The following is a 25333-nucleotide window of genomic DNA, read 5'->3' as shown; positions in this document are numbered from 1 at the left end:
CCCAGTACCAATTGGTAGATGCACCTAGGGTACATGAAGTAATTTAGAAAGAGAACAGCCAGGCTGTGGGTCTGATTGGCAGGCCCACAGCCAGAGAAAGTCGTAAACCAGTGAAACAAAAGCAAAAAATCTGGGTGATCATAGGATTGCAGACCCTACTCTCCTACATGACCCCCCCCCAAACTTTGGGACAATAAGCTAACCTTGACCAGGTGAGTCTTCTTGTTCTAAGTGGAAATATCTGGAGAGCCCATCGGCATTGCCATGATCAGTACCAGGTCTATGTTCCACTGTAAAGTCCATCCCCTGTAGGGAAATGGACCACCTAAGCAGTTTGGGGTTTTCACCCTTCATCTGATTTAGCCACAAGAGGGGCTTATGGTCGGTCTGAATCTTGAAGTGAGTGCCAAACAAGTATGGCCTCAGCTTCTTCAGGGCCCAAACCACAGCAAAGGCCTCCCTCTCAATAGCTGACCAATTCTTCTCTCTGGGGGTCAGCCTTCTGCTTATAAAAGCAATGGGCTGATCCTGACCATCAAAATTCAGTTGAGAAAGAACAGCTCCCACACCCAACTCAGAAGCATCTGTTTGGACAATGAATGGTTTGGAGTAGTCTGGACTCTTAAGGATAGGTGCTGTGCACATGGCCTGCTTTAGGTCATCGAATGCTTTTTGACAGCCTGCTGTCCACTGAACCTTTTTTGGCATTTTTTTACTTGTCAGTTCATTTAATGGTGTCACAATGGAACCATAGTTCCTGACAAATTTTCTGTAGTATCCAGTCAGGCCCAAGAAAGCTCGAACCTGAGTCTGGGTGGTTGGAGGAGCCCAGTCCCTGATTGACTGTATTTTGCTCTCCAGTGGCTGAACCTGGCCTCCACCTACAAGGTGGCCCAGGTATACAACCTGTGTCTGCCCTATCTGGCACTTGGTGGCCTTGATAGTGAGGCCTGCTGCTTGCAGAGCCTCTAACACTTTCCTCAGGTGGACCAGGTGATCCTCCCAGGTGGAGCTAAAGACAGCAATATCATCTAGATATGCTGCACAGAAGTCATCCAGCCCAGTAAGGACTTGATTCACCAACCTTTGGAAGGTGGCAGGTGCATTTTTCAGACCAAAGGGCATTACCACAAATTGATAATGCCCACCAGGGGTTGAAAATGCTGTTTTGGGCTTGGCATCCTCAGCTAACCTGATTTGCCAATACCCAGCTGTTAAGTCAAATGTACTTAAGTAGTTGGCAGAAGCCAATCTATCTATAAGTTCATCTGCCCTTGGTATTGGATGGGCATCAGTCTTAGTGACTGCATTGAGACCCCTGTAGTCTACGCAAAACCTCATCTCTCTCTTACCATCTTGGGTGTGAGGCTTTGGCACTAGAACTACTGGACTAGCCCAAGGGCTATCTGAGGGTTCAATGACTCCCAATTCCAACATTTTCTGCACTTCAGTTTTTATGCAGTCTCTAACATGATCAGGCTGCCTGTAGATTTTACTCTTGACTGGCAGGCTGTCACCAGTGTCAACCTCATGGGTGCACCAATTGGTCTGACTGGGTGTCAGAGAGAACATACGTCTGAAAGACTGAAGAACCTGTTTACAGTCTTTCTGCTGATGTTCAGAGAGGCTGCCACAAAAGACAACACCATCTACTGACCCATCATCAGGATTCTGAGTGAGCAGGTCTGGGAGAGGGTCACTCTCTTCCTCCTGTCCCTCATCTATGGCCATGAGCAAGCTCATGTCCTTCCTGTCGACATATGCTTTGAGCCTGTTGACATGGAGTACCCTATGGGGACTCCTGGGAGTTCCAAGGTCCACCAGGTAGGTGACCTCTCCCTTTTGCTCAAGGATTGTGTGGGGCCCAGACCATTTGTCTTTGAGTGCTGCTGGGGCCACTGGCTCCAGCACCCACACCTTCTGTCCAGGCTGATAAACAGTCAGGACAGCCTTTTGGTCATGCCAAGCTTTTTGAAGTTCTTGACTGGCCTTAAGGTTTTCTGATGCCTTCTCCATATACTCAGCCATCCTGGAGCGGAGACCAAGTACATAGTCCATTATGTTGGTTGCAGGCTTTTTGAGAGGTCTCTCCCATCCTTCCTTCACCAAACACAAGGGGCCTCTCACAGGATGCCCATACAAAAGTTCAAAAGGGCTGTAGCCAACCCCCTTTTGTGGGACCTCTCTGTAAGCAAACAGAAGGCAGGGCATCAGGACATCCCATCTACGCCTGAGTGTTTCAGGTAGTCCATGAATCATCCCTTTTAGGGTCCTGTTGAACCTTTCAACAAGCCCATTGCATTGTGGGTGATAGGGTGTAGTGAATTTGTAATTGACACCACACTCCTTCCACATAGCAGTTAAATAGCTTGACATGAAGTTTGCACCTCTGTCAGAGACAACCTCCTTAGGGAAGCCCACTCTGGAGAACACTCCAACTAGGGCCCTTGCCACCACAGGGGCTGTGGTGGTCCTAAGTGGAATAGCTTCAGGATACCTGGTGGCATGATCCACTACCACCAGTATAAACTTGTGCCCTGATGCTGTCTGGGGTTCCATTGGACCAACAATGTCAATCCCCACTCTTTCAAAGGGCACCCCCACCACAGGCATTGGTATAAGGGGGGCCTTTGTTGTGCCACCTGACTTACCACTGGCTTGGCAAGTGACACAGGAGCGACAAAACTCCTTGGTATCCTCATTCATGTGAGGCCAGTGAAAGTGTGAGACAAGCCTGTCCCAAGTCTTTGTCTGGCCTAAGTGTCCTGCTAAGGGAATCTCATGGGCCAAGGTAAGTAGGAAACCTCTCTGAGACAAGGGTACAACCAGCCTCCTGGTCATGCCAGGCTTGGGGTCTCTTGACTCAGTGTACAGGAGTCCATCTTCCCAGTATACCTTGTGGGTACCTGTGGCGTTCCCAGCAGCCTCAGCAGCAGCCTGCTGTCTGAGGGGTTCAAGAGAAGGGCAGCCTAACTGGTCCTTCCCCAGGTCTTCCCTTGAGGGTCCCCCTGAACCCAAGAATTCAACTTGATCAAGTTCAAACTCTCTAGGCTCAGTTTCCCTCAATTCCTGCAGGTCAGCCTCCTCTGAGACTTGATCCACAACCTGGGGCAAGGGGGAAGGCACAGCCTTAACCCTACTGCTCTTTTTCTTGGAAGGTGTCTGGTCCATTGTTCCAGGATCCAGCACCTGTTCAGTGGGGCATCTTCTGGCCTGTGACCTAGTCACAGCAAACACATGTGCTGGCAAACCTAACATTTCCAGATGAGTCCTCTGCTCCACTTCTGACCATTGTGATGACTCCAAATCATTGCCCAACAAACAATCCACTGGGAGGTCTGAACTAACTACAACCTTCTTTTGGCCAGTTACCCCTCCCCAGGAGAAAGCTACAATTGCCATACTATGATTGGTAGTGACATTGCTTGCATTGGTCACCAGGAATTCTGTACCTGGCATGATCTGTCCAGGGTCCACAAAGCTAGGTGTCACCATTGTGACACTGGCACAAGTGTCCCTATAGGCCTGAGCCATTTTTCCATTAATAAAAGGTGTCTGTCTGTATTTGCCCAAAGTATTGGGACTTATGTCAGGGGACATATCCATATCCCCTGTACTGACAAGGACAGCCTGAGTGAGGGTGCCAACTAAGTTGTCACTCCCCTCAGAACCCAGGGTTAACCCTACTAAACCCTTGGGAGGTGCACTACCACTGCTGGCTGTACTAGGGGGCACAGGTGCCTTAGGGGCTGCAGTGGCAGGAGTCTGCCCTCCTCCTTTCTTGGTGCACTCACTAAACCAGTGAGTTTTACTTTTGCAGTATTGGCACCACCTTTTAGATTGGCCTTCTTTCTTCTTTTGGGGAGCCTGACCCCCACCCTCTTTGGGTTGTTGGGGACCTGTCGAAGACTTCTGGTCATTTTGTTCCCCTTTCGAATCCTTACCCTTCTGGTCTGCTTTCTTCTGACCACCTTGATTCTGGCCCTGGTTCTGTTTAACTCTTGTTCTAACCCATCTGTCTGCCTTCTTTCCCAATTCTTGGGGAGAGGTCAGATCTGAGTCAACAAGATGCTGATGCAACAACTGGTTCTGACAATTGTTTAAAATTTGCTCTCTCATCATCAAATTGTACAATCCTTTATAATCAGTAACCTTACTGCCCAGCAACCAGCCCTCAAAAGCCTTAGTGGCACAATCTACAAAGTCAGCCCAATCTTGAGACTGAGTTTTCTGGGTATCCCTGAACAGCACCCTGTACTGCTCAGTGGTTAGGCCAAACCCATCAACCAGTGCATTTTTCAAGACTTGGTAATCATTAGCATCCTCCACCCTTGTGGTGAGGAGCTTGTCTCTTCCTTTACCCTCAAAGGAGAGCCACAAGATAGCTGCCCACTGACTTGGGGGAACACCTTGCACAGTGCAGGCCCTCTCCAAAGCAGTAATCCATTTGTGGATGTCATCCCCTTGTTTAAAGGGGGGCACTATCTTACCAAGGTGTTTTGTATCAAAACTCCTTTCCCTATTGCTAGGTACAATGCTGCCACCAGTGGGGACTGTCCCACTCAATTGTTGCTCTCTAGCAAAGGCAAGCCTCTCTTTGGCCAGGGCAAGTTCTTCCCTTTCAATCCTCAGATTGGCTGCCTTTTCCTTAGCTTCATACATTCTCCTCTGGGGAGATGTCATTCCCCTTTGAGAGGAACGTTGAGAGCCATTGGTATGAAGGGATCTGATAGAGCCTCTTGATAGAGATCTATCTCGTCCATTCCCAATGTTAAGCTGACCTGAGAGTATGCGGTGCTCACTATTCTAGTGAACACTATGTATCAGTCCAGCAACCCTTATTGATGATTGGTTGTAAGTCAACCTTATAGACCAGCTATCCTAGTAGCGTGGATACGAGCAGTCTAAGGCTAAAGACTCGAGAGGGCGCGTTAAGCCAGCTGTTTACCACACATATACCCCTTGAATACCAAGTGAAAGGACACCACACAAGTGTTATGAAAATAAACAGTTATTTATTTAAAGATCACAACAGCCCTGTACTCTTTATGAGGACAGGGTACTAAGCACAAACCAAAACTCTTACAAAAATACTTAAGTTAGCACAGTATGTACAAATGCCCGAGGGGCACGGAAAACCATATACTCTGAAAGTGGAATGCGAAATTCCTAGCAGGTAAGTACAGTACTAATAGCTTTTGGAATCGCTAGGACTTGACTAGGGAATCGTTAGATTACTTCTAGGAGGCCTAGGGGACTCGGGTGCAGTGTGTGCACTCTCACGCGAGATGCGGGACAAAAGTCTATGGTAGCTAGGAAATAGAAAGTTGGTGTTCTCGGGTGAACCCGACCTGGTAGGGAGAAAACGAAAGTAGATTCTGACCCTTGGATAGTGAGGCTATGCTGGGGCACCGAAATGCCGAAGTTACCTAGCCCAGGGGCTGCAGCTGCATAGGTCTGAAAAGACGTCGGGAATCCTCGTAGACGGACCAGGAGCCGGAAGAAAAGATGCTGGCCGGTGACCAGTGAAGAAAGTTCAGTCGGATCCAAGCCTGGATCTTGAAGATAGATGACACCTGAAAGCAGAGGGGACCAAGTTCGAGACTACTAGCCAGTAGTCAGTGGGCACCAGGAGGGCACCGGATGGTAGCCACCTCGACTAGGTGAGTGGGTGACGCTTGACTCGAAGATCTCACGGACCAGGAGGCGTTGTCGGCGACCAGGATGGAGGATCGAGCTGTCCCACGAAGATAGAAGCTGTCGGCGTCGCTGGACCCAGGATTGGGCAACAAAGCCTTGGCAAATTCAAGCCCACGCGGTGGACCTAAAATGGCGTCTGGAGTGGACCAGGAGGGTCCGGGGTGCCTCTCTTGAAGAAGGAAGCAAAGGCCAGCCTGGAGCAACCAGACCAGCAGTCGTGAAGTCGTTGGGCGTCGTTCAGAGGGCCACAAGCCAGCCGGCTAGTAGCCAAACAACGCGGTGCACAGCAAACAGCAGAAGGGCCCCACGCAGATCGTGGAGATGCAGGGGGGCTGATCTTGGGTGCTGGAGCTGCGCAGGGTCGGGGCTTCTCGGACCCCAAAGCACTCACCAGTGGAGGACACGGTGGGCTTGCAGTAAAGATGTCGTGCAGTCTTGGCGATCGTCGGTCCCTTGAGGTCTCGTCGCACTCACGGTTCTCAGCTGGGCTGTAGAGGTGAGTAGAGGTCAGAGGTGCCAGGGAAGCCGGGTCTCGTCGAGCTGGGTCGTCGGATTCGTGATGAAGGACTTGCAGCAGACCGCAGTGTTCTTTAGGATGGTGCCTGCGGATGCAGGGTGACTACTCCTTAGCCACAAGGGAGAATCTTGAAGAAGAAATCGTGAAGTCCTTTCGAAGAAAGTGGTATCTTGATTCCAAAGATGATCTAATTTTAACAGGGGGCCCGCTCCCATCTTTATACTAAAAAAGGGGGCTGACCCGGTGACTAGGTCCTGCCTATGGGTGGGACTAGGTGGGGGGTGGTTACACCCCTCAGCCATGCCGGACTTCCCCAGGCCAGGGGCTGGTGTGCCCCTGGAACTGGTTCAGACCGGCCTATGCGTAGTGAGCACCGGGGTGCCACTCAGCAGTCACCTTCCTGTAAAGCCCTGCCTACCCAGGATACACAAAACCATGTCTGGGACGGTGCTAGCACCGCCCCTGACAGGAAACCCTTTGTCCAGGCTCCCCTCGCTGGAAGGACTCCCAGCTGCAGGGGGTCAGACTCGTGTCTGTGGTGGCAGCATCCATTTTGTGGAGCTGAGGCTTCAGTTAACTTTAACCGGGGTTCACAGTTACATACATGTCGTGTCCCTCTAGAAGGGTGGAATGCTAACCCCGTCGCCAGAATTGGCGAGGGGTTAGTATTCCAATTCGTATGACACCTTACTCGACATGTTTTGATAAAGCAATACCAAAGATAGCATTTAACCGCGAGGATTATAATGCACTTAAGAGTATATGGTATGCGATATCATGGAACAGCTATTAGGACTTGATTCCGCAAGCTGTAGACAGGCTCAGCTCATGCCAGAGCACCATCTCACACGATTCCAAGCACTCTGCCTTCAGGATTGTCAAGGCCTGCCATAGGAGTGACTGATAGGAATCTGTGTGTCCATTTTAGGGTTAGGTATAGGTATACTACACCTACAGCAAAGGGTGATTACACGACTTTGCCCCAGCTGTCATGCAGCCAGTTGTGTCAAATTTAGGAGGCCAGCCAGGGGTGGCATAATACATGCTGCAGCCCCTGGTAGCCCTGGGTACACCTATGCCCTGAGTTACAGGGTCTGATAAGGTGGCCCAGTACCAATTGGTAGATGCACCTAGGGTACATGAAGTAATTTAGAAAGAGAACAGCCAGGCTGTGGGTCTGATTGGCAGGCCCACAGCCAGAGAAAGTCGTAAACCAGTGAAACAAAAGCAAAAAATCTGGGTGATCATAGGATTGCAGACCCTACTCTCCTACAATGTTAAAATATATTATGAAAAGCATGGCATGAATGGGATTTACGGGTTAGGGGAAGGGAGAGGAGAGAGGATGGTTAGGGGTCCTTTAAACTTTTTCTAAAATACCCAACCTATTCTAAGATCTGCAAGACGGGAGAGTACACTTGTCTATATGTAAAAATCCAGGATAAATCTGACAGACACCACCTCAGCATATGACTGAAATCACGTGCCCAACAATTTGAGTACACACCCTGTAGTCACAATTGCAGGCCAATCCTTCCTGGATAGATAACTTTCCTGCTGAGGGTCCCTGCAACTCCAGGGTTCAGTCAGCTTGGGTGCCACTCTACATCAAGTCTTTGTCCTTGATGCTGCACAGCAGTGGTGGTAGCGCCTTGAAGACTTTGACTAACAGCCTTAACCCAGTTGTGTTCTGTGCTGCAAACAGGAGGCCAGTCGGCTGGCCCCTGGAGTTTCTTGGCCAGACTGGGCTCTGGATACCACTCCTCCTTTGAGCAATACATTACGGGCAGAAACTCTAGTCAGCAAGTGCAGTCCTCAACAGTTCAGCCTCTTTGCTGGTTCCTCCACATGCACTGTGATCGAAATATGGGTGACTTGTTTCTTTGGAAAATGCCCTCTGGAAATGATGCGGTTTTTAGACCATGGGCTACTGGGCTCCCTCCCGATGACCACTTCCTGGGAAGTAAGATCTGGCTATCCCAGGATGCAACATTCTCCTCGCTCCAAAGATGGCTGGACCCTGTGGTGTTGACAACTGTCTTCTCTCCTGTCCCCAGTGCAATGGGAAAGCTCCTTTCCCAAGTGTTAGCCATTTTCCCATCAATGGCACTTTGTTATTTTGATATCTAGCAGTATCCACATTTGAGTCCCATTCGGAATCAACTTAATTACTAGCCTATACTGAATCTGGTGGTTCGGTTGATCTATGTGTAATTTGTATTGAATCTGCACGAGAGCTCTATTTTAGACGTGGTGTAATCCTGCCTTCTAAAATCTAGTGTTAGAGACTTTTGTGCATAGTGTAGGAACAGACCTGCAACTTGGAAAACATCACAACCTCTTCAAATTGTCCAATGTTGCCTGCGCTTGTAACCCAGGATATTATTGCATGTCTAGGTCGCACTTGCGGTTGAAAAGCCTAGTCACTAGTACTGTGGAAAGAAATGTAGTAGTTTTGAGCAGAGTAAGTGTCTTTTAGATTAGATAATTGAGCAGTACAAAATTAAAAGCGCTGTATTTGTTAACTTGAATCTTTGTGTTTCAGAGGGAGCAAGAGATGAGAATGGGACAGATGGCAATGGGAGGTAAGAATGGCTTCTGTTACAATATGCAGTGAAACTTTGAACTTGGGGATAAATCGCACGATCATGACTATGCAGTTTTTTCCTACATTCTGTATAGTGGTTGCTGAAGCTGAGCTCTAGAAGACTAACCACCCATTACAGCTTTGACCTAACTGTTTTCAGGAATGGTTTTAAACCGATGCATGCCTGACTGGCCAGGCATTGATGTTAGCCCGTTTAAACTGTCCATCTTAGACCATTCCAGTTCATGTTGGTGGACATTTTGTAATGCATTAAGAGGCTGTTTTGGAGTGGCATTGATTTGCACTTTGCATCAAGGCACCACACCCACAATCCAAGGGCAATGCACGAAGGATGAAATGTTCAGGGACATTTCCGTATGCTTTTCCACCTCTTCCACTCAAACAATGTGACCTAGACTAACATCGTTAATGAAAGTCATAGCTCAATCATGGGCACTACAAAATTAGAAGAATCTAGTTTTTGTACTTCAGTCTTCAAGGCTTTTATGAAGGGTTTAAAGTTATTCCATGAAATATAACCCTTGTACCATCATGGATCTTAAATAATGTAGTGCCGTGGTTAAAATCTGTACCCGGGCCTCAACATCTACTCGCCCACGTGAGATTTTATCGGGGTGAGCAATTTTTAGCACCTACTAGTCCTATCTGGCGGCTCCACTTAACCCCTTCGATGCTGATGACGAGCTCAGCTCGTCATCAGCCACGGGTGGCGTGTGCGGATGACGCGCTGAGCTCGTCATGTAACGTGGTTTTGCAAAAACAGCCGCACAGCGCAAAATTGACCGCAGCAGCGATGCGGTTAAGCTGACAAGGAACAGGTGTTACGTTCATTCAGAAAGTGAAGGAGCAATAAAGATGCCATTAAATCTTATCTTGTGAAATTTGTGGGCTGTTCAAGCAAAGAAGTCCAATATCAGTCTTCACTAATTGTTGCTTGGAAAATTAGGTTTATTTGTCTCTTACTAGTTTGTGTCATTTGAGCTGTCTGAAGATGTTACTTGTTGTGTTATTTTATCTAACACAACATTTAAATATCCTGTAAATTAATATTGCAAATATTTCAAAAATATAGTGGGAATTAAAAGTTGATGCAAACCAGAACACTTTACTTGGTGGTGTGCAAATGACATTTGCAGAAACCCTATTTCCAAACATTTGCTGTACACTATATAGTTATCAGTAAAACCGCATGTCAATGGGAAAGTTTGTGGCCATTCAATGTAAAATCTGAGTACAAATGAGTGTGCTACCACTTCATGCTTTAGTTATGTATTTGTTAAAAATGCTAGTTTTTAAACCTGATTTGAGAAACATTGCTACCCGTGCTCTGGTAAATGCGGTTGATTAACTAAGAGGCAAGTTAGGTCATGTGTATCGTAAATGTGGCTAGCTTTGTATTATATTTGAAAAGTTTCGTCTGAATCAAGCTAGGTTTTTTTTTGTACAGCGGACATGCGGAGTTCGCTCCTATGCGATAATGAAGAAAATGGTGGCTCAATTAAATTTGCCCAGGATCACACCATTTGAAACTATTTGTGGGTCAAGAGCATTACAAATGGGTTGAGCAGATCAAGTCACTAGACCTGCAGGTCTAGTAAAATTTTAGATTTTTCGAGACCTTGCACCCTTTAATCCCATGCACACATGCAATTTCTAACAAAAAGCCTTTCTTATTGGAATTACATTACTATGCAGTGTGAAATATATGCACTCACAATGGAAGAACCTTACTTCCAAGTGGTCCGAGGCAAAGCCAGAATTTCTGCCAAAGGTCCTATCACTTTTCCACCATACCAACAATGCCATTACACAAAAAAGATGCATCAATAGCATTTTTTTAGGAAACGTGTCGTTAACGGACATTTGCAAAGCTGCATCATGGTCAAACCATGCATTTACCAAACACAACCAGCTCTAGTGGGGACAAACTGTTCTCAAAACATTTCGGACACATACAATCTCATTCCTAAAATTGCTGCAATAGTGCTGCTTTAGTCTTGCTTGGCATGTGTCTCTGAAGCAAACATGCTGCAAATGGAGGGTTACCCTGTATGCATCTCTTCGTAGCTTGTAGTGTTGCAGATTCACATGCACCCTTCCGCCTTCCTGGCAGGTATTCTATGCTAGCACAAATACACAATCATACACAGAATGTTCAACAGCGTACAGCTAGCATAGACTATATTTTCACTTCCGGCCGGGGACACAGTCTAAAGTTGCCATTGGCCATGGAATACCTCATCGGAGGGGATTGGATTCACTACGTAGACCATAAACCTTTCCTCAAACAACTTGCTTAGTCGAAGCTCAGCACTAGATGGCAGGAGTGTGCATAGATTATAAATCTGCAGCCCTGCATGCTACGAATCGATGCTTGTGGTGGTTAACTACCTATTCCATATTCGGCTCAGGGGCTTTTCTGGATGTTACTTTTTTCAGCATGTAATTGATTTAAGTTTAGATTCCTTTTTCCCATGATTGCTGGTGAGAGAGTTTGACCAGTGTGCAGCATTCCTGTTAAGAACATGTGCCGTAAATGAAACCACTGTGACCGAGTTAGTCTTTTCCGACATGGTGTCCCATTCTCCAGATTAGCAAAGTACTCTGGACACCTGCTCCTTTAGTACCAGATTCCCGGTGTTCTTGTGATTGATTCAGTGGCTTTTTTGCATCCACATTTTTCTAGGTCAAGACAGGTGACATCCCTACTCTTGGAAATCTTACACCTATCTGGTATCTCGTACATGTTCAAGCTGGGTGGATAGGCGTTGCTGATGTTTATAACCCCCTATCTTCATAGGGTTTTAGACCGATGTTTAACCCCTGCAGGTTTAAACTTGGTGAGCCTACTCCCGATTAAATTATACATACTTGCAATAGTCTGCCTGACCTAAAATATGCGCAGGTCTGAGTTGCTTTTACGTTTTGTAAAGGATAGCGAAGTTTCGAACTTGTGATTCCGGAGAGGCTGTTTCTTGAGGTATGAATCGCCACGGTAGATTGGTTTATAGCTTTGGATCTTCCTGTAGGTTGCCATGTTTGATTTCTGTCAAGCTGTGAACCGTGAGCCAGTATATAGAACCGGCATCACAATTGAGTAGCTCATGAGCTACTAGTAGCTCTCCACCTACCGGTTAGGCCTCCTGTTTGCAGCACAGTCTACTAAATTAGACTTTGCTTGGCTGAATTAATGTTTGTACACCAAAAATAAAGTGCACTTGAGATGTGTATTTTCAACACTTATAAGCTGAAGATTAGATAAAGTGGTTTAGTTCCAAAATAAATGTAAAACTGGTATTTAAGTAAGAAGTGTTGTGGCGTTGGAAGCTCGTTACTCATGGTAGGAGGGGTTGGAACTGGCTTTTGTGTATTATCCATATGAGGCATTTCAGACCTTTTTTACATTACAGCTGGGAGCTTTGGATGATGCACTGCAGTGGAAACTGCTTGCATGTTTGAGCTGCTAATGGGATGCCTCTGGGTAGCCATGCGCGATACAAAAAACGAATTCATTCAGTGTAATCTAGTCTGAGGTTGTCACTGACATGCAAGAGATATTGGGAGCTCCGATCATAGAAAAATGCCAAAGAGGGCATGTTTCAGGCAAGGGGAACAATAGATGGGTGAGATGACACCTCGTTGATAGAGGTGTTGTGGAAAGATCATAGTTACCTGTTCAGAAGGGAGTAGGTTTTGGCAGTATGAACCCATTCATTATACCCTATCTGGTGGCTGTTTGGAAACTTTCCCATGGTCCTCTATCCTCTTCTTTTGGATGCTTACCAGATGCCTTCAAATTTTAAGCACCCCCACTCAAATGTTTTGAAATTAGCCCCCCCTGCTAACACTTTATGGAAAGACGAAGGGTGGTGGGAGGGGAAATGTACTTCATGCCACATTAAATGTCAGACTTGTGAGTACCTGAAATAGGTCCGTGCTACTCGCTGTTATTTGAGTCTTGTGCACCCCTCACTTCTGGACCCCAATGCAACTGCACCCTCTGCACTAATAGCTGCATGCTATCCCCTCTGCCTCTTTCACACCTTCCCCACCAAGGTTGGCCATCTCTTCGATCTTGAAACACTTGATGAAAAGTGAGCTCATGTGTTGCCCTGCTCCTTGGCACTCTTAGCTCTGACCATGCCTCAGTTATAAAGTAAAACTGTTCTAATCTGTTCCAGATCCATCTTTCCTAGCAGCTACCCAGTGCAGCGCAGGAGTGGGATTTTGGTTTGATATCTCTACTCGTAGAGCTGGTTTTTGGAAGTGCTTGCTTTTAGAACGTTGTGACGTGGACGTGTACAGCCAGGAAGAGGTTTTTTTTTTTTTTTTTTGCTGCCCTGCTAGAGACCTTTCGCGTCTAAAAATGGCAATATCTGGCTCTTGAGTCGCGAAATGCTGGAGGGTCTGTTTACAGACCTCCTCAAAGGATGCCTTTCCCTCACTCCCTGAGCGAACAAATAGTTAATTTGGTAACCAATTACGGCAAAGTTCTGCTGCTTGGGCACTTCAACTATTGGGCCGATTACATTCTTGGCTGCCCCCAATCTGCTGAACTGACTGAGCTTCTCTCAGTACTAAATCTGTCAACCGGTATCCGCAGCCACACATCAAGGGATACATTCTTGATCAGGTCTGGGCTGTTAATCTCACTGTGTCTCCGGTCTCACCCTCACCCTGGGTCCGATCATCATATCAAACTCACTGTTCAAGATAATTTCGTGAACAATGACCCCACTCTCTCTGGGCGCACTTGCCAAAACTGGAATAAGATGGAGAAACCTTTATTCCTTGATGATCTTGCCCGCTCTATTCCTCCGGGCAACCCTTCAATCAAGCTGGCTGATTCAGTTAACCAGCTGGTTACTGGCTGCCAGTGACCAGTTTGCTCCTCTTAGGAAGATACATGCCCCTCGCCGCCATGATGCCCAAAAATGGTTTTCTGCTGAGTTGCAACACCAAAAATTAGTCCCAAGGCGAGGGGACTACCAACCCGAAGACAATTTGCTCTATTTAAACTCATTGCATACTTATAAAAAGTCTATTTTAACTGCCAAAGCGGCGTACTTTTAATCTAAAATTGTGTTGGCTACTAACCGCTCAAAGGAGATCTTTCATACCGTGAATGAGCTATCTAATCTCAACAGAATTTTGGTTAAGTCTTCATCACAAACCTTTTTGCAACGCACCAAATTTTTTTTTTTTTTTTACAGTCCAGTATCCTGGTCTTTCAATCTGGACTCTAGCCCTCACCATATTTTAAATCTTGGTTCTTTCACGCATTTCCCTGAAACATGTGAACACATTTAAATCTTCTCAAAAGTAAAATCTGGTTCTAGCCCTGCCCTTATTCTCTTTAATGAGTCAATGCACTGTTCCTGCAACCTTCAGAGAGGGGATTGTCGTTCCCCTTTAAAAAAAGAAGGGAACTGGTCCGCTAACTTTGAAAAACTACCGCCCTATTTCCCTTTTCCCTTATTTAGCTAAGATCTTGGAAGCCTATTTCACAGGTTCTTACAGATTTCTTGGAAGAATCTGAATTCCTTGATTCACATCAAGCCTGCTTCCGCCAAGCACTCTGTGAACAGTATCCAATACTGTGAGGAATACCACCTCAGTAGAGGTTAATGATTCTCCACAGGCCCTTGTTTTGCTTGATCTTTCCGCTGCCTTCAACACGGTCGCCCATTCTCTCCTGGTCAACCGTGTGAGGGACGCAATAATTTTGGGCCCTGCTTTAAGCTGGATCAGCTCATTTCTGGAAAACCGCTCCCAGGCAGTTTGTACTGCTCAGTTTACTGCCCCTAGAGTTAAAACTCCTGGTGGAGTCCCTCATGGCTCTTCCCTTGCTCTCCTGTTGAATGTCTACCTCCTCCCTCTTGTCTAAGCCTTAAAGGAGCGCAACGTCTTAATCTTTAACTATGCAGACAATTCCCAACTCATTTTTTCCATTAGTAACTCCCCGGAGTCCGCTCATGCTTTTCAATCCACCATTCTGTTCATCAGTCCATGGATGAACAAGAACCATTAAAACCTAATCCAGACAAGACTGAGCTGGTTTTAACCCCTTCGACGCTGATGAGCTGGGCTCGTCATGGCGTAGCCTCCTCGCACGCTGATGACGAGCCCAGCTCGTCACGCAAAGTGCTATTTAGAAAAACTCAGCGCAGGAGCGGAATTCCGCTAGCGCGCATGGAGTTAACAGGTGGTGCTGCCAAGAGCCCATGGGGACCCCACTTTTGGTCTAGGGAGCTGGGTCAGTCCCAGTTCCGTCTAGCTTGGCTAAAAGCCTCTGAGTGGTTATGAGTCAGAACCTCACTCTGAAGCCTCAGCTCCACTCTGATCTCCACTTGCTCTTTTCAACTTTGCAAAATGAAAAAGATCTGTAGATTCCTCACTCATGATGTCCCGATTTGGGTGATCATCACCATGGTCATGTCTTATGTAGATTATGCCAATTCATTATTTTTTGGCGTCCCTCTGTATCTTTCCAGACGTCTACAGATAATTCATAACCAGGCTGCGCGCTGATTGTTCACCATCCTACGCATCTGCAAATTGATCCTCTCTTGAAGCAATTATACTGGCTTCCGGTTGTTCAGCGGTGTGCTTTCATGATTGGATGTCTTATTTTTAAACCACTTAACGGAAAAGGCCGAAATTTGTCAATGATTGACAAATATGCTCCTACACAATCTTCGTTCAGCTCACAAAAATCTATTACTCCTCATTTTAGATTAAAGCGCACCAGCGGTGCCAGGTTTTCTACCCTGGCCCCCACGTTCTAGAACTCTTCCCTCAAATCTGCTTCTGCACCAATCCTTCTTGGTTTCAGAAGTCTTTTAAAAACCTGGCTCTTCCGACAGCCCTTCTGAATCTTTCTTTAGGTCTCTGATCTCAACCGAATTAGCGCTGTGAAACCTCCCCGGTGTGCATGCACTCTATAAATTCCGTTTTAACCTAACATCTGCCAGGCAAAGAGTGGATGATGCTCCTTCTCGCAGCTAGTATCTGAAAGCTCCTCCTTCACCTTGGAGCAGCAGTCACAAACTGTTCAGGAAGGACCTCAAGACATGGATGTTTAACTAATAGGAACAGGCAGCATGATCCCTCAACTGGATTAGACTCCACAGCACCTCCAGACGGTCATGGGTGAAGCAGCCACGCTATACCAAACGCTGCAGTAGACTTCACACTCCTGGGCTCCAGTGCCACTCCACCTGCCTAACTAATGAAGTAGCCAGACTACTGCCCATTGTTCACTCCTATCTAGCCTAAACCTCAGGTGGCAGGAAAGTGTCTTGGTTTTCCTCTTGGTCCACTTCAATGCTCAAAGCAAAAACTGCTCCGCAAGAGTGCACTGGGCCTTAATACAAACATGGAATTGTGGAAAAGCAGCCATAATAGTGTAGTTGGCACTTAAAAAAATCTGCATTCCTCAACACTTTAAAGTTCTCTTCTTTAAGTTGCCAGGCTGTGTCCATTGTAAGTCAAGATTATACCTCCCCCTTCGCCGCCGTCTTTGACGTGATCCATGGATTTTGCTTCTACTTTCTTCTGGGCCATTACTGAGGCCTCAGGGATCAGCGCCCTGAATGTGGCTCTTTTGACCACCTGAGACGACATCACATATAAAGTGTCAAAGCTAGCTGGAGGCCAAGGTTTTTTGGATTTTACTAATGGCTCCCATACATTTTGTTAAAAACAATCCCTGAATCGTTGATGAGCACCTGGAGGCTGCTGACAGTGAGGGGTATAAAGTGATTTAATCGAAGGGGTCATGTGAAGTATCAGGATTAAAAACATTCTCTTTTTGAGAGACTCTGTAAGGATGCGGAGTTCTGGAATGTCTGTTTAATGGACTTATAAAAAAAACGTCTGCACTATGTACAGTCAAGTTATCCAGTATAGGATCTTTCATAGATTAATGTGCTTGAATAATTCAAAGTCGAGTGGGAGTCCTATAGTAAGGCAGTATGTAACCCTTTCATAGGCTACACTGACCATTAGCAGTCGGTTTAAAAAAGGGCTAAACTTAACAAGTTTAGCAAATGCACTCTCTAGAACACTCGAGGCTGAGTCCCTCAAATGTTCTACTGCAAGTCGTGTAAAGGGAGTCGCTGAGCCATGCTCCGTTTTCTTCTGGTGTTTGGAAAATATGGGGGATATGAGAGTTCCAGTCTAAAAAAGCCTCTTACGATCCTGCTGAAAAAAGGCTGCATGTGGTTGCCCACATACGAACTCTATTGCCTCTACCCCAGCACAAGGTAGAGGAGTGTAAAATATTCTGCCCTTTTTCTTCAAACTTTGAAGGATAGTAGAGGCACACAATCTACACCAAGGCCAGACCATGCCTTTTGCCATTGCTCCGTCTTCGCATCATCCACAATAAATATCTGAAGCAACTTTAAAACCTGAACTGACTGACTACCCCTCCACTGCCAATCAAGGTTTTGCAGCGTGAATCTTTCTGGATGCACTATGCTGTGCATATTCCGCTGTCTTGTAGTTGGGTCCGGATTCGTAGTCTTTTCTTTGTGTTTTTTTTTTGTAGCCCAGGTGGGCGTCGGCGTCACCCCTCCTCGGGTGCATTTCCGGTGACGTCGGCATGCTTCCTGCGGAAGCTCCCACTCTTGGGCGCCATCTTCAGATTCTTTTTTCCGCGGTCGGGTCTGGATCGTTCCCGTTGGGCTCCAGACAATTTTGGATAAATATCTGAAGCAACTTTGAGACCTGAACAGACTACCCCTCCACTGCCAATCAAGGTTTCTCCTCAAGTCACCTATTGGACTTGGAGGAGTCGGGTGATCCTTTTGGAGCAGCTCTCCAAGAACCAGGATGAGGGCTATTGGAAATTGAGTTCAAGAAATGCAGACCTTATTTGGAAAGTACATAGATAATGCTCTGTTGGCCTACGAAACTGACACTGCCACATCCCTATGCATCTGTCAGTACATAAAGTTGTTGCTGTTTCAGGGGCCTTGTAGAAGGGGGATTTGCAACCTACAGGGGAAGATACCAATCCTTCCATTCCCTATACAGATATGCTTTTCATCAAATGTACTGTCTCCTGCCCACAGTGGCATATACAAAACTAGGCCCCCACCACAAGCTTCCCCCCCAACTATGGCCGTACCCTGGAGTTAACCGAAAGACCACCAAACGCTCCTCCAATGGGTGTTCAAAGCTACAAATGATTCCTTGTCGTTTCACAGACTGGGTCTCGTATTGAATCATCCAAAATCCTCAACTTTTCAAAGACAATATTTCTAGGAGCCAACCTGGATACAACCGAGGCTAACACATTTGGCTCTAAAAATGTCCAGAAGTCTGTTTCAGGCTGTACAAGTTGCTACTAGGCATGAACTCTTCTACAGTCTGCCTGATCCCGCTGGTGCGTCTACATGAGGCCATTACAAGACTAGCTGCAAGCACAGATCAATCGGAAAGGTTGTTTAAAGACTTCATAAGCATCACCCAAGAGAAGGTGGAAACGTTTGCATGGTTATATCTTTTGATAGGCCTCACTTTTGGGTCTTTAGATTAATCTGCAGTGATGACTCAGTTGGGTACTAGAGTGCTCTGGCCTGCAAATCCAAGGGAAGTGGTGTGCGCTCCAGAAAAGTGTTCATAACCACTTGAAGCTGATCGCTAACATTATCGCCTTACCTGCTTTTCTTCCACGAATAACAGGATCTTCGGTGCTGGTACGTATGGAACATAAGAACAGTATGTACGATTGCAACAATCAAGGAAGTACCAGGTCTAAACGCTTTCTCTGGAAGCCCAGGAGCTCTGTGGCTGGCTCCAAACTCTCGATATTTGAGGCCCCAGCATGTGACAGAAATAAACACCTTTGCGAACAGGCTGAGCAGAGCTAATGACAGTTCTACGAGTGGGAACTGGATCAACCAGAGCTGGAAAAGATCTCAGTGGGGAAAACCAGCATTGGATCTCTTGCCAACAGATAACACCAAATGCCAGTTGGTACCGATTCCCAGGGTCCGGGGGAATGCCCTCTTGATGTGATCTGGGTTTTATGCTTACTCATTCTCCCCTCCCCATTTCATACAGAGGGTTCTCAGGAAGATAAATATAGAACACTTTCCTCATCCTGATCGCTCAAAGTTGGCCAGGCACCATTGGTTTACAGAGCTTCCACTGCTGTCTGAGTCCATTACATGGTTAATGGGTAACAAAGGACCGATCCTACACCTGAAACCAGCCTCTCCACTTGTATGCTTGGCTCCTGAATTTCACGAGTTCAGAGTCTTGTCCCTTAGGTCTGTAGGAACATTCTATTCAAATCCAGAGTGGAAGCCAAGAAGACCTAAAAGCTACAATGGAAGAGATTGTGTTCATGGTGTCAGCAATCCAACCTGCATCAATTTAAGGAATCACCTGAGCATATTCGGCATTTCTTTCCGTTGCTTGCTAGATCAGGATTGGTGCATGCATCTGTCAAGGTTCACCATGCTGCAGTCTCCAGATACAGGCGCTCTGCGCACCATCAAAAAATGTGCTGCATTGTGTTACATAATTTAATCAACCCTGCTGCACTATTTGGCCTTCTGCTGTGTAATTCCAGTGGTACTACTTATAGTGGGTAATTACATTCTAAAACTAAATATTCAGTGCTTTACTTGTTAGGACCTCATTGCACTAAATACACAGGTCAATTGACTGCAAAAAGCAGAATGATGGGGGGGGGGGGTCTATTGGTCTGGATCCCGGGGAGTATCTGCCTAATCTGTGCCTTCACTGGGCGCTGGATAGTTTCCTTTACCTGGGGATTTTGGTTGCATACTTGAGAGCCCAAATGCAGTACAACAAGGGCAGTCTTGGACTCTCAGAAGGTATCTCTTTTTGGAACTCATGGGTAGGATTGCAGTTTCAAATGGTGCCACTCCCCCGCTGCTGGGTTTCTATGCAGCACTTCCCTCTGCCCACTCCCTGTTTGGGTATTAAAAAAGCTGGACACTGTCCCCTTGGGTGGGCGTAATAGGTTGTCTAGGAATGAGGGTGGCAGGGTTAGCGGCCCTGTGATTAGAATCCCATTTGCTGCAACATGCAGCGCAATGGTTTGCAGTGGGTAAAAAATGGGAGACAGCAGCTGTTTGACCTGCCCTGGTTCACAGGTACTGGTCCACTTGTTCGCCTTTAGTGTTAAAGTATATGGAAAAGGTACCTTCAAAAGTGAGGCTGCAATGGGGACTTGATGACCAGTCTGACAGAACCCAAAAGGTGGCTTGTCTTGTTTCTGGAGCACAGGGACAGTGTTTTTCGTTGAACGAGTGGGTGGAATCGTATGCAGAGGTGTTTAGTTTGGCAGGTTTCTGTGGTTTTAGGATCTCCCTTGGCTTGGGTGACCTGGATAGAACAGGACCGCAAAGGGAGCTGCTGCTTGGTTGTTAAAGGGTGGGGCAATCCTCAGTTGGTGGAGGTTGTTCAGCTTTTGGACGACTTGGTCTTCACTGGTGTCAGAGGGACCCCATAATACTGAATTTAGGGCAGTGTAGAGTAGCTGCCAATGGGCTACTTAACCCCTGGGGTGACTACACACCCTATATGACCACTTCCCGTTGTGTGCATAATCCTGACAAATTCCTAGTTTCCCCAAAAACAGGATGGTGAAACCCTTCCTTGACTGTCCACTTATGGTAAGTATGATGCCTTCTGACTAGTTTTCCCATCTGCTCTTGTTAAAAATACGCATCAGGGCTGGGGAAGCCACGGTTGCATATCAAAAGTGTCAGTCGCGTTGAAGCCACTGGCCTGGATATGTTGAATCGCTAGGCATCCTGCTGGAGGTGTGAACACCTTCCTCAGGAGCAGGCATTTTCTGGCCAGGGAGCACGCTCTCACCTCCAGGGAAAACTAGTCTGTGGTGGCAGGCCGGACAATACTAGTCACCCAGCATACTAGAGGATTCATAAGTTTCAGGGAGTACCTCTAAGGTACCCTCTGGGTGTATGTCTTCTTAAATCCAACACTGGCATAAGTATGGATTTTTCAAGACCAGATGTTAACCATTGGCTTTTGGTCTTAATAAAGCCATGTAGCTGGGTAACTCTTAATGACCTGTGCCCAGTACATGCCTTTAAGATGTCTTCTCTGATCACTTGCAATGTCTAGTAATCGAACTAGACATCTGCATGAGCAGATCCACCTGTGATAGGTCCTCACATTTCACATAATGCACCCTCCTGTTGCTGAAACTTGCATATATAGTTTTTTGGCACGGCACAGTGAGTGTGCCATGTGGTGGTTTTGAAAATGGCTTGCGCCCGTTCATGAAATCTACAGTTTTTGTGGTCCCTCTGGGTGGCATAATACATACTGCATCCTCCAGGGACCTTCTTTAGTACCCCTTCCTAGAATACCATAGGTACTATTTACCAGGGTGTTAAACTCTTTGCCAATTGAGTTGCAATTAATTTTTTGTTTTGCGGAAAGAGCTCTGGCACTGGAGCCTGGTTAGTTTTCTGAGTCCCAGTGCACTTATCAACAGCATCAGTACCAGTGAGCAAGAAGTAGGGATGACATGTCAAAAAGGGCTCTTTCCTACAGCTACCTGCCCAGAATAGTTTACAAGCTGCATACTGCGGCAAAGTCATAAAGCCAAGTTTAAATGTCAGTTTCCTAGTGCCATGGCTAGAAATTCCCCACTGTCCTATGTAACAGTGAAGATTGGTGTTTGTCTGCCCATCTCAAAGATCCTCTGTACATGGTGTTCAAATCACTGTCGATGATTTTTTTTCCATGTCTTTATGTGTAGTTTACAGAAGAGACCAACTAAACCTTACTGACTGTAGAACTATTGTGCTGCAAGGTGGTGGGCTAATGGTCAGAATTTGGTGTCTAAGCATATTCTGTAACTGTTCTCCTGTATCTGTCCCTTCCACAGTATCCCAATAGCGAGTAGGAAGAATGATTGAGGACTGAGTGGCATTTTTTACAGACTTGTACTAAGTTTGTTTTTTCAGTTGTAGGCACTGTAAAGTGATGAGAGAATCTTTGCATAGGACGGTCTTGTAAGATTGCGGGTGTAATTTTCTTTATTGTCCTAGGTGCAATGGGGATGAACAGCCGTGGCTCGATGGGAAGTGCTCCAAGTGTTCCACCGAGTGCAGCTGCAGGGACAGTGACGCCCACTGCAGCCGCAACTCAAGCACTAATGCCCGAGGGATCTGCCATGGGAATGGTAATGTATACCCCATCACAGTGGCTTGCTGCTAGTTCTTTGTTTTTTGGGTGCTAGTGAGTCTATTGTTGGATTTATGTGAGCCTTTATTGGCTGCCAGTTAATTCGGGAGAGTAGGATGAGTGGTTGGGTGGGGGCGGCATCACACTTGGAGCTAGAACAATTAAATGGTACACACTAATTCTCACAGTAGTGTCATAAAATTTGGGGCAGACAGGTGGGCAGCTGCTCCCTATTTGGAGAGACTGTTTTAATTTGCCCTTTTTGTTTTTTTATACTTTATAGATTTTGTTAAAAGCAATACAAGCTGTTAGAACACAACAACAATAAGACGTGTTGGTCAGGAACACAACCATTACTATAGGGTAAGAAACAGCTTTAGGGGATTATAACAAAGGTGTAGGGTCTGTGGAAAATAGTTGTTTAATTTTCTTCTGTAAAATAACCCAACATGAGGGCAGCAAATGTTTCACTTTCTGAGCCCTCATGTTGGTGGGAGGGAGGCTTAGCTTTCCAACCGAATGTGGGAGATCCTGAATATTACCTTCTATGTGCAGCCTGTGCTATGACATTCATGTCTTAATCTTGTAGTAGTCATACACATGGGTCTCCCAGCAGCTTTGCAAATTGCACTTGTAGAAATTTGTTATTGATCAAATAAGAACCTGTCTCCTCGTCTAAATTTTTGTTGTGTGCAGATTATCATGAGGTAAGATGTGGCATGCTTAGGGATTTAGGTAAACTGGTATAAGTAAACTAGTAGTTTCATAGCATATTGAAGGAGTTGCCTGACAACGTTTCTTTCTTTCTCCAGACGCCACCCCCTGCAGAACGCTTTAGCCAGAACAGTGCAATGGAAGGACTTGCAGGTGCTCTGGCAGCAGGCCAGCAGCCGCCTGGTTTCAGCAGAGGAGCTCCTGGTGGAGATTTTGGGCCCAATAAGCGTCGTAGATATTAGACTCCTCTCCTTCTCCCCAGTTTTTCGGAGGGCCCTTACTATTGGAGTGATATTTCACGTCTATTTTGTGGACAAAGCTGGTGCTGTCCTGAACAGCTTTCATATTTCACTCAATGTGTTTTTTTTAATTTAAATAGAATGGCTTATTGCGTTGTGTTCATCTGTGCAAAGCTGATATTCTGGTATTGCCTGGAACAAGTCCTCTCCCAATGCCTTTATCATTCCAAGCAGTGGCTTCCTTTCTCTACTGAAGCAGTGCTGTTTTTTGTTTGATGCCATGCCCCTCAAATAACTGCCCCTGAAAAGGGGCTTTTGGTTTAGTTTGCCTTTTCTTATTCACATCTTGTGGGTCATTTAAAGCCCACTTTACCCCATCATGCAGTTAACATAAAGGGGTTTTAGTATTTTTTTTTTAATTTACATACATGTTGGCCTCTGGAGTTTTTTTGGGGCTAGTGTAGTGTCTTCTCGGACATCTGTTAAATATGGTTCCTTTTGATAATGTGTTGTATCTCTGTTCATTGTCTGGCAATTAGTAAGGTCGTTCTTGGAAATATACTGTATCCCAAGCTGATTGAACTCAATGCAACAGTAACCATGACTTGTCTAAGCCTTCCATGTAAATCTTTTGCATTGGGATAAAAGATGTAAAGTAACCAACCGGCGGTGAGATGTGATGGTAATGTATTTAGTAAAGTGAATTTTAATCCCTTTTCATCTGGTTTCTTTGTGCTTCTTGGAGAACAGTGACTGGTGTGAGTGGCTCTTGTAACTTGCTTCTATAGAACGTTACTTTCACTGTGGACTCGTCAATTTTAAGAAACATGTTGGTATTAAGTTGCTGTGGTGTGCCCTGTGCATTGGTGTTACAACTACACTGGTGTTGAGGTGGGGGTGGGGGGAGTGAAGTGGACTGTCTCCTAACAGTCATGAGTAGGGCTAACTGGTAGCTGGTCCCCATACCCTAACTACCCCAGATATTGCAGCATGCAGTAGGACATTTTGCAGCGCAAAATAGAATTTTCTTTTTTTGCACTGTATTTTAGGAGAGCCAGAAATCCACAGGGTACATTTTTCTAATCCCAATAGTATTCAGTCTTTTCCAAGACTGAAGTATCCAGAGCCTTAAATGGCAGGTACTACTTTGTCCTTATCCAGTTGCGAAACTGCAGTGTGAAACAAATCTGGGATCAATCCCAGCTTGCTGCTTGAACAAATTGTCATCCCAGTCAAGTACTTTTTTACTGAGCCTCCTTTTTTACCACATATGAGGGGGGTTGAAATGTGATCGCGGAGTGTGCTCTATACAAAAGGATCGTTTTTAGGTTTCGCTGGGGGGCGGAGCCGTTAGGCTCCTCCAGAGAAATCTAATGAGTACAGTAAGGCACTATGGAACACGCCCCCCGTCCCATTGGCTAGCTCCATAAATGGAGCCTAGCCATTGGACGAGGGGCCTGTCCATCAATGCCGGACCAGACACGGGGGCGTTCCCGAGATTCTTTGGCTTTTGCCGATGTCACGCGACGCCGGGAACGCCCCCGAGTCTGGTCCGGCCCGGCCGTGATTGCTGCTGTCCTGGGCATGTTTTTCCCCGGCACGTTTCCCGCCTCCCTCCCGCCGTTCGTGTTCTCTCCCGCCCCCCTCCCCCCTCACGCCCCCTGTGTCCTCTCCCGCCCCCTCCCGCCGTCCGTTCCTCTCCCGCCCCCCCCCCCTGTCCTCGTAGGCCTCCCTCCCGCCGTTCGTGTTAGAAAGGGTGCAATGCTTTTAGTGAAAGAGTACGGGTACTTCTCAGGTGCTATGAGATGTCGAGTATCCCTGCACTTTTGTATTACTTTTAAAGCACTGGCTCACGTCCCTTCCCACTATCTACCTTGTTTTTATTATTTCATTGCACGGCCCGACCACACGGCCAATGCTTTTCCTGTCTCGTCCTCTCATCCCTCTCGCTAATCAGGTTTCTTTTCCTCTTGTCTCACGAGCCATATGAAAGTTCCACAGAACACTCCAGACATTTCCGCAGTCCGTGGTCTCTCCCGCCCCCCCTCCCCCCTCACGCCCCCTGTGTCCTCTCCCGCCCCCTCCCGCCGTCCGTTCCTCTCCCGCCCCCCCCCCCCTGTCCTCGTAGGCCTCCCTCCCGCCGTTCGTGTTAGAAAGGGTGCAATGCTTTTAGTGAAAGAGTACGGGTACTTCTCAGGTGCTATGAGATGTCGAGTATCCCTGCACTTTTGTATTACTTTTAAAGCACTGGCTCACGTCCCTTCCCACTATCTACCTTGTTTTTATTATTTCATTGCACGGCCCGACCACACGGCCAATGCTTTTCCTGTCTCGTCCTCTCATCCCTCT

At 46.5% G+C, this 25333-nt stretch overlaps 1 protein-coding gene across 2 annotated transcripts in view; it reads left to right on the top strand.

Moving 5' to 3' along the window:
* The window catches only part of NONO (non-POU domain containing octamer binding), a 36445-nt gene extending 12743 nt beyond the window's left edge, over positions 1-23702 (top strand). The window contains exons 10-13 of one of the 2 annotated variants that reach the window (XM_086918267.1): positions 8763-8802; positions 21896-22029; positions 22315-22394; positions 22844-23702. In XM_086918267.1, coding sequence (XP_086774393.1) covers positions 8763-8802; positions 21896-22029; positions 22315-22359 — 219 coding nt within the window. In that variant the 3' untranslated portion in view covers positions 22360-22394; positions 22844-23702. The remainder of the gene's footprint in view (positions 1-8762; positions 8803-21895; positions 22030-22314; positions 22395-22843) is intronic. The other variant, XM_086918268.1, reaches the window with a different exon arrangement.
* The last annotated feature ends 1631 nt before the right edge of the window (positions 23703-25333 follow it).

This window comes from Lissotriton vulgaris, chromosome 4_1, assembly GCF_964263255.1.
Source record: "Lissotriton vulgaris chromosome 4_1, aLisVul1.2, whole genome shotgun sequence".
NCBI lineage: Eukaryota > Metazoa > Chordata > Amphibia > Caudata > Salamandridae > Lissotriton > Lissotriton vulgaris.
The sequence above is the reverse complement of the archived record's forward strand: the minus strand, read 5'-3'. Positions and strand labels throughout refer to the sequence as shown.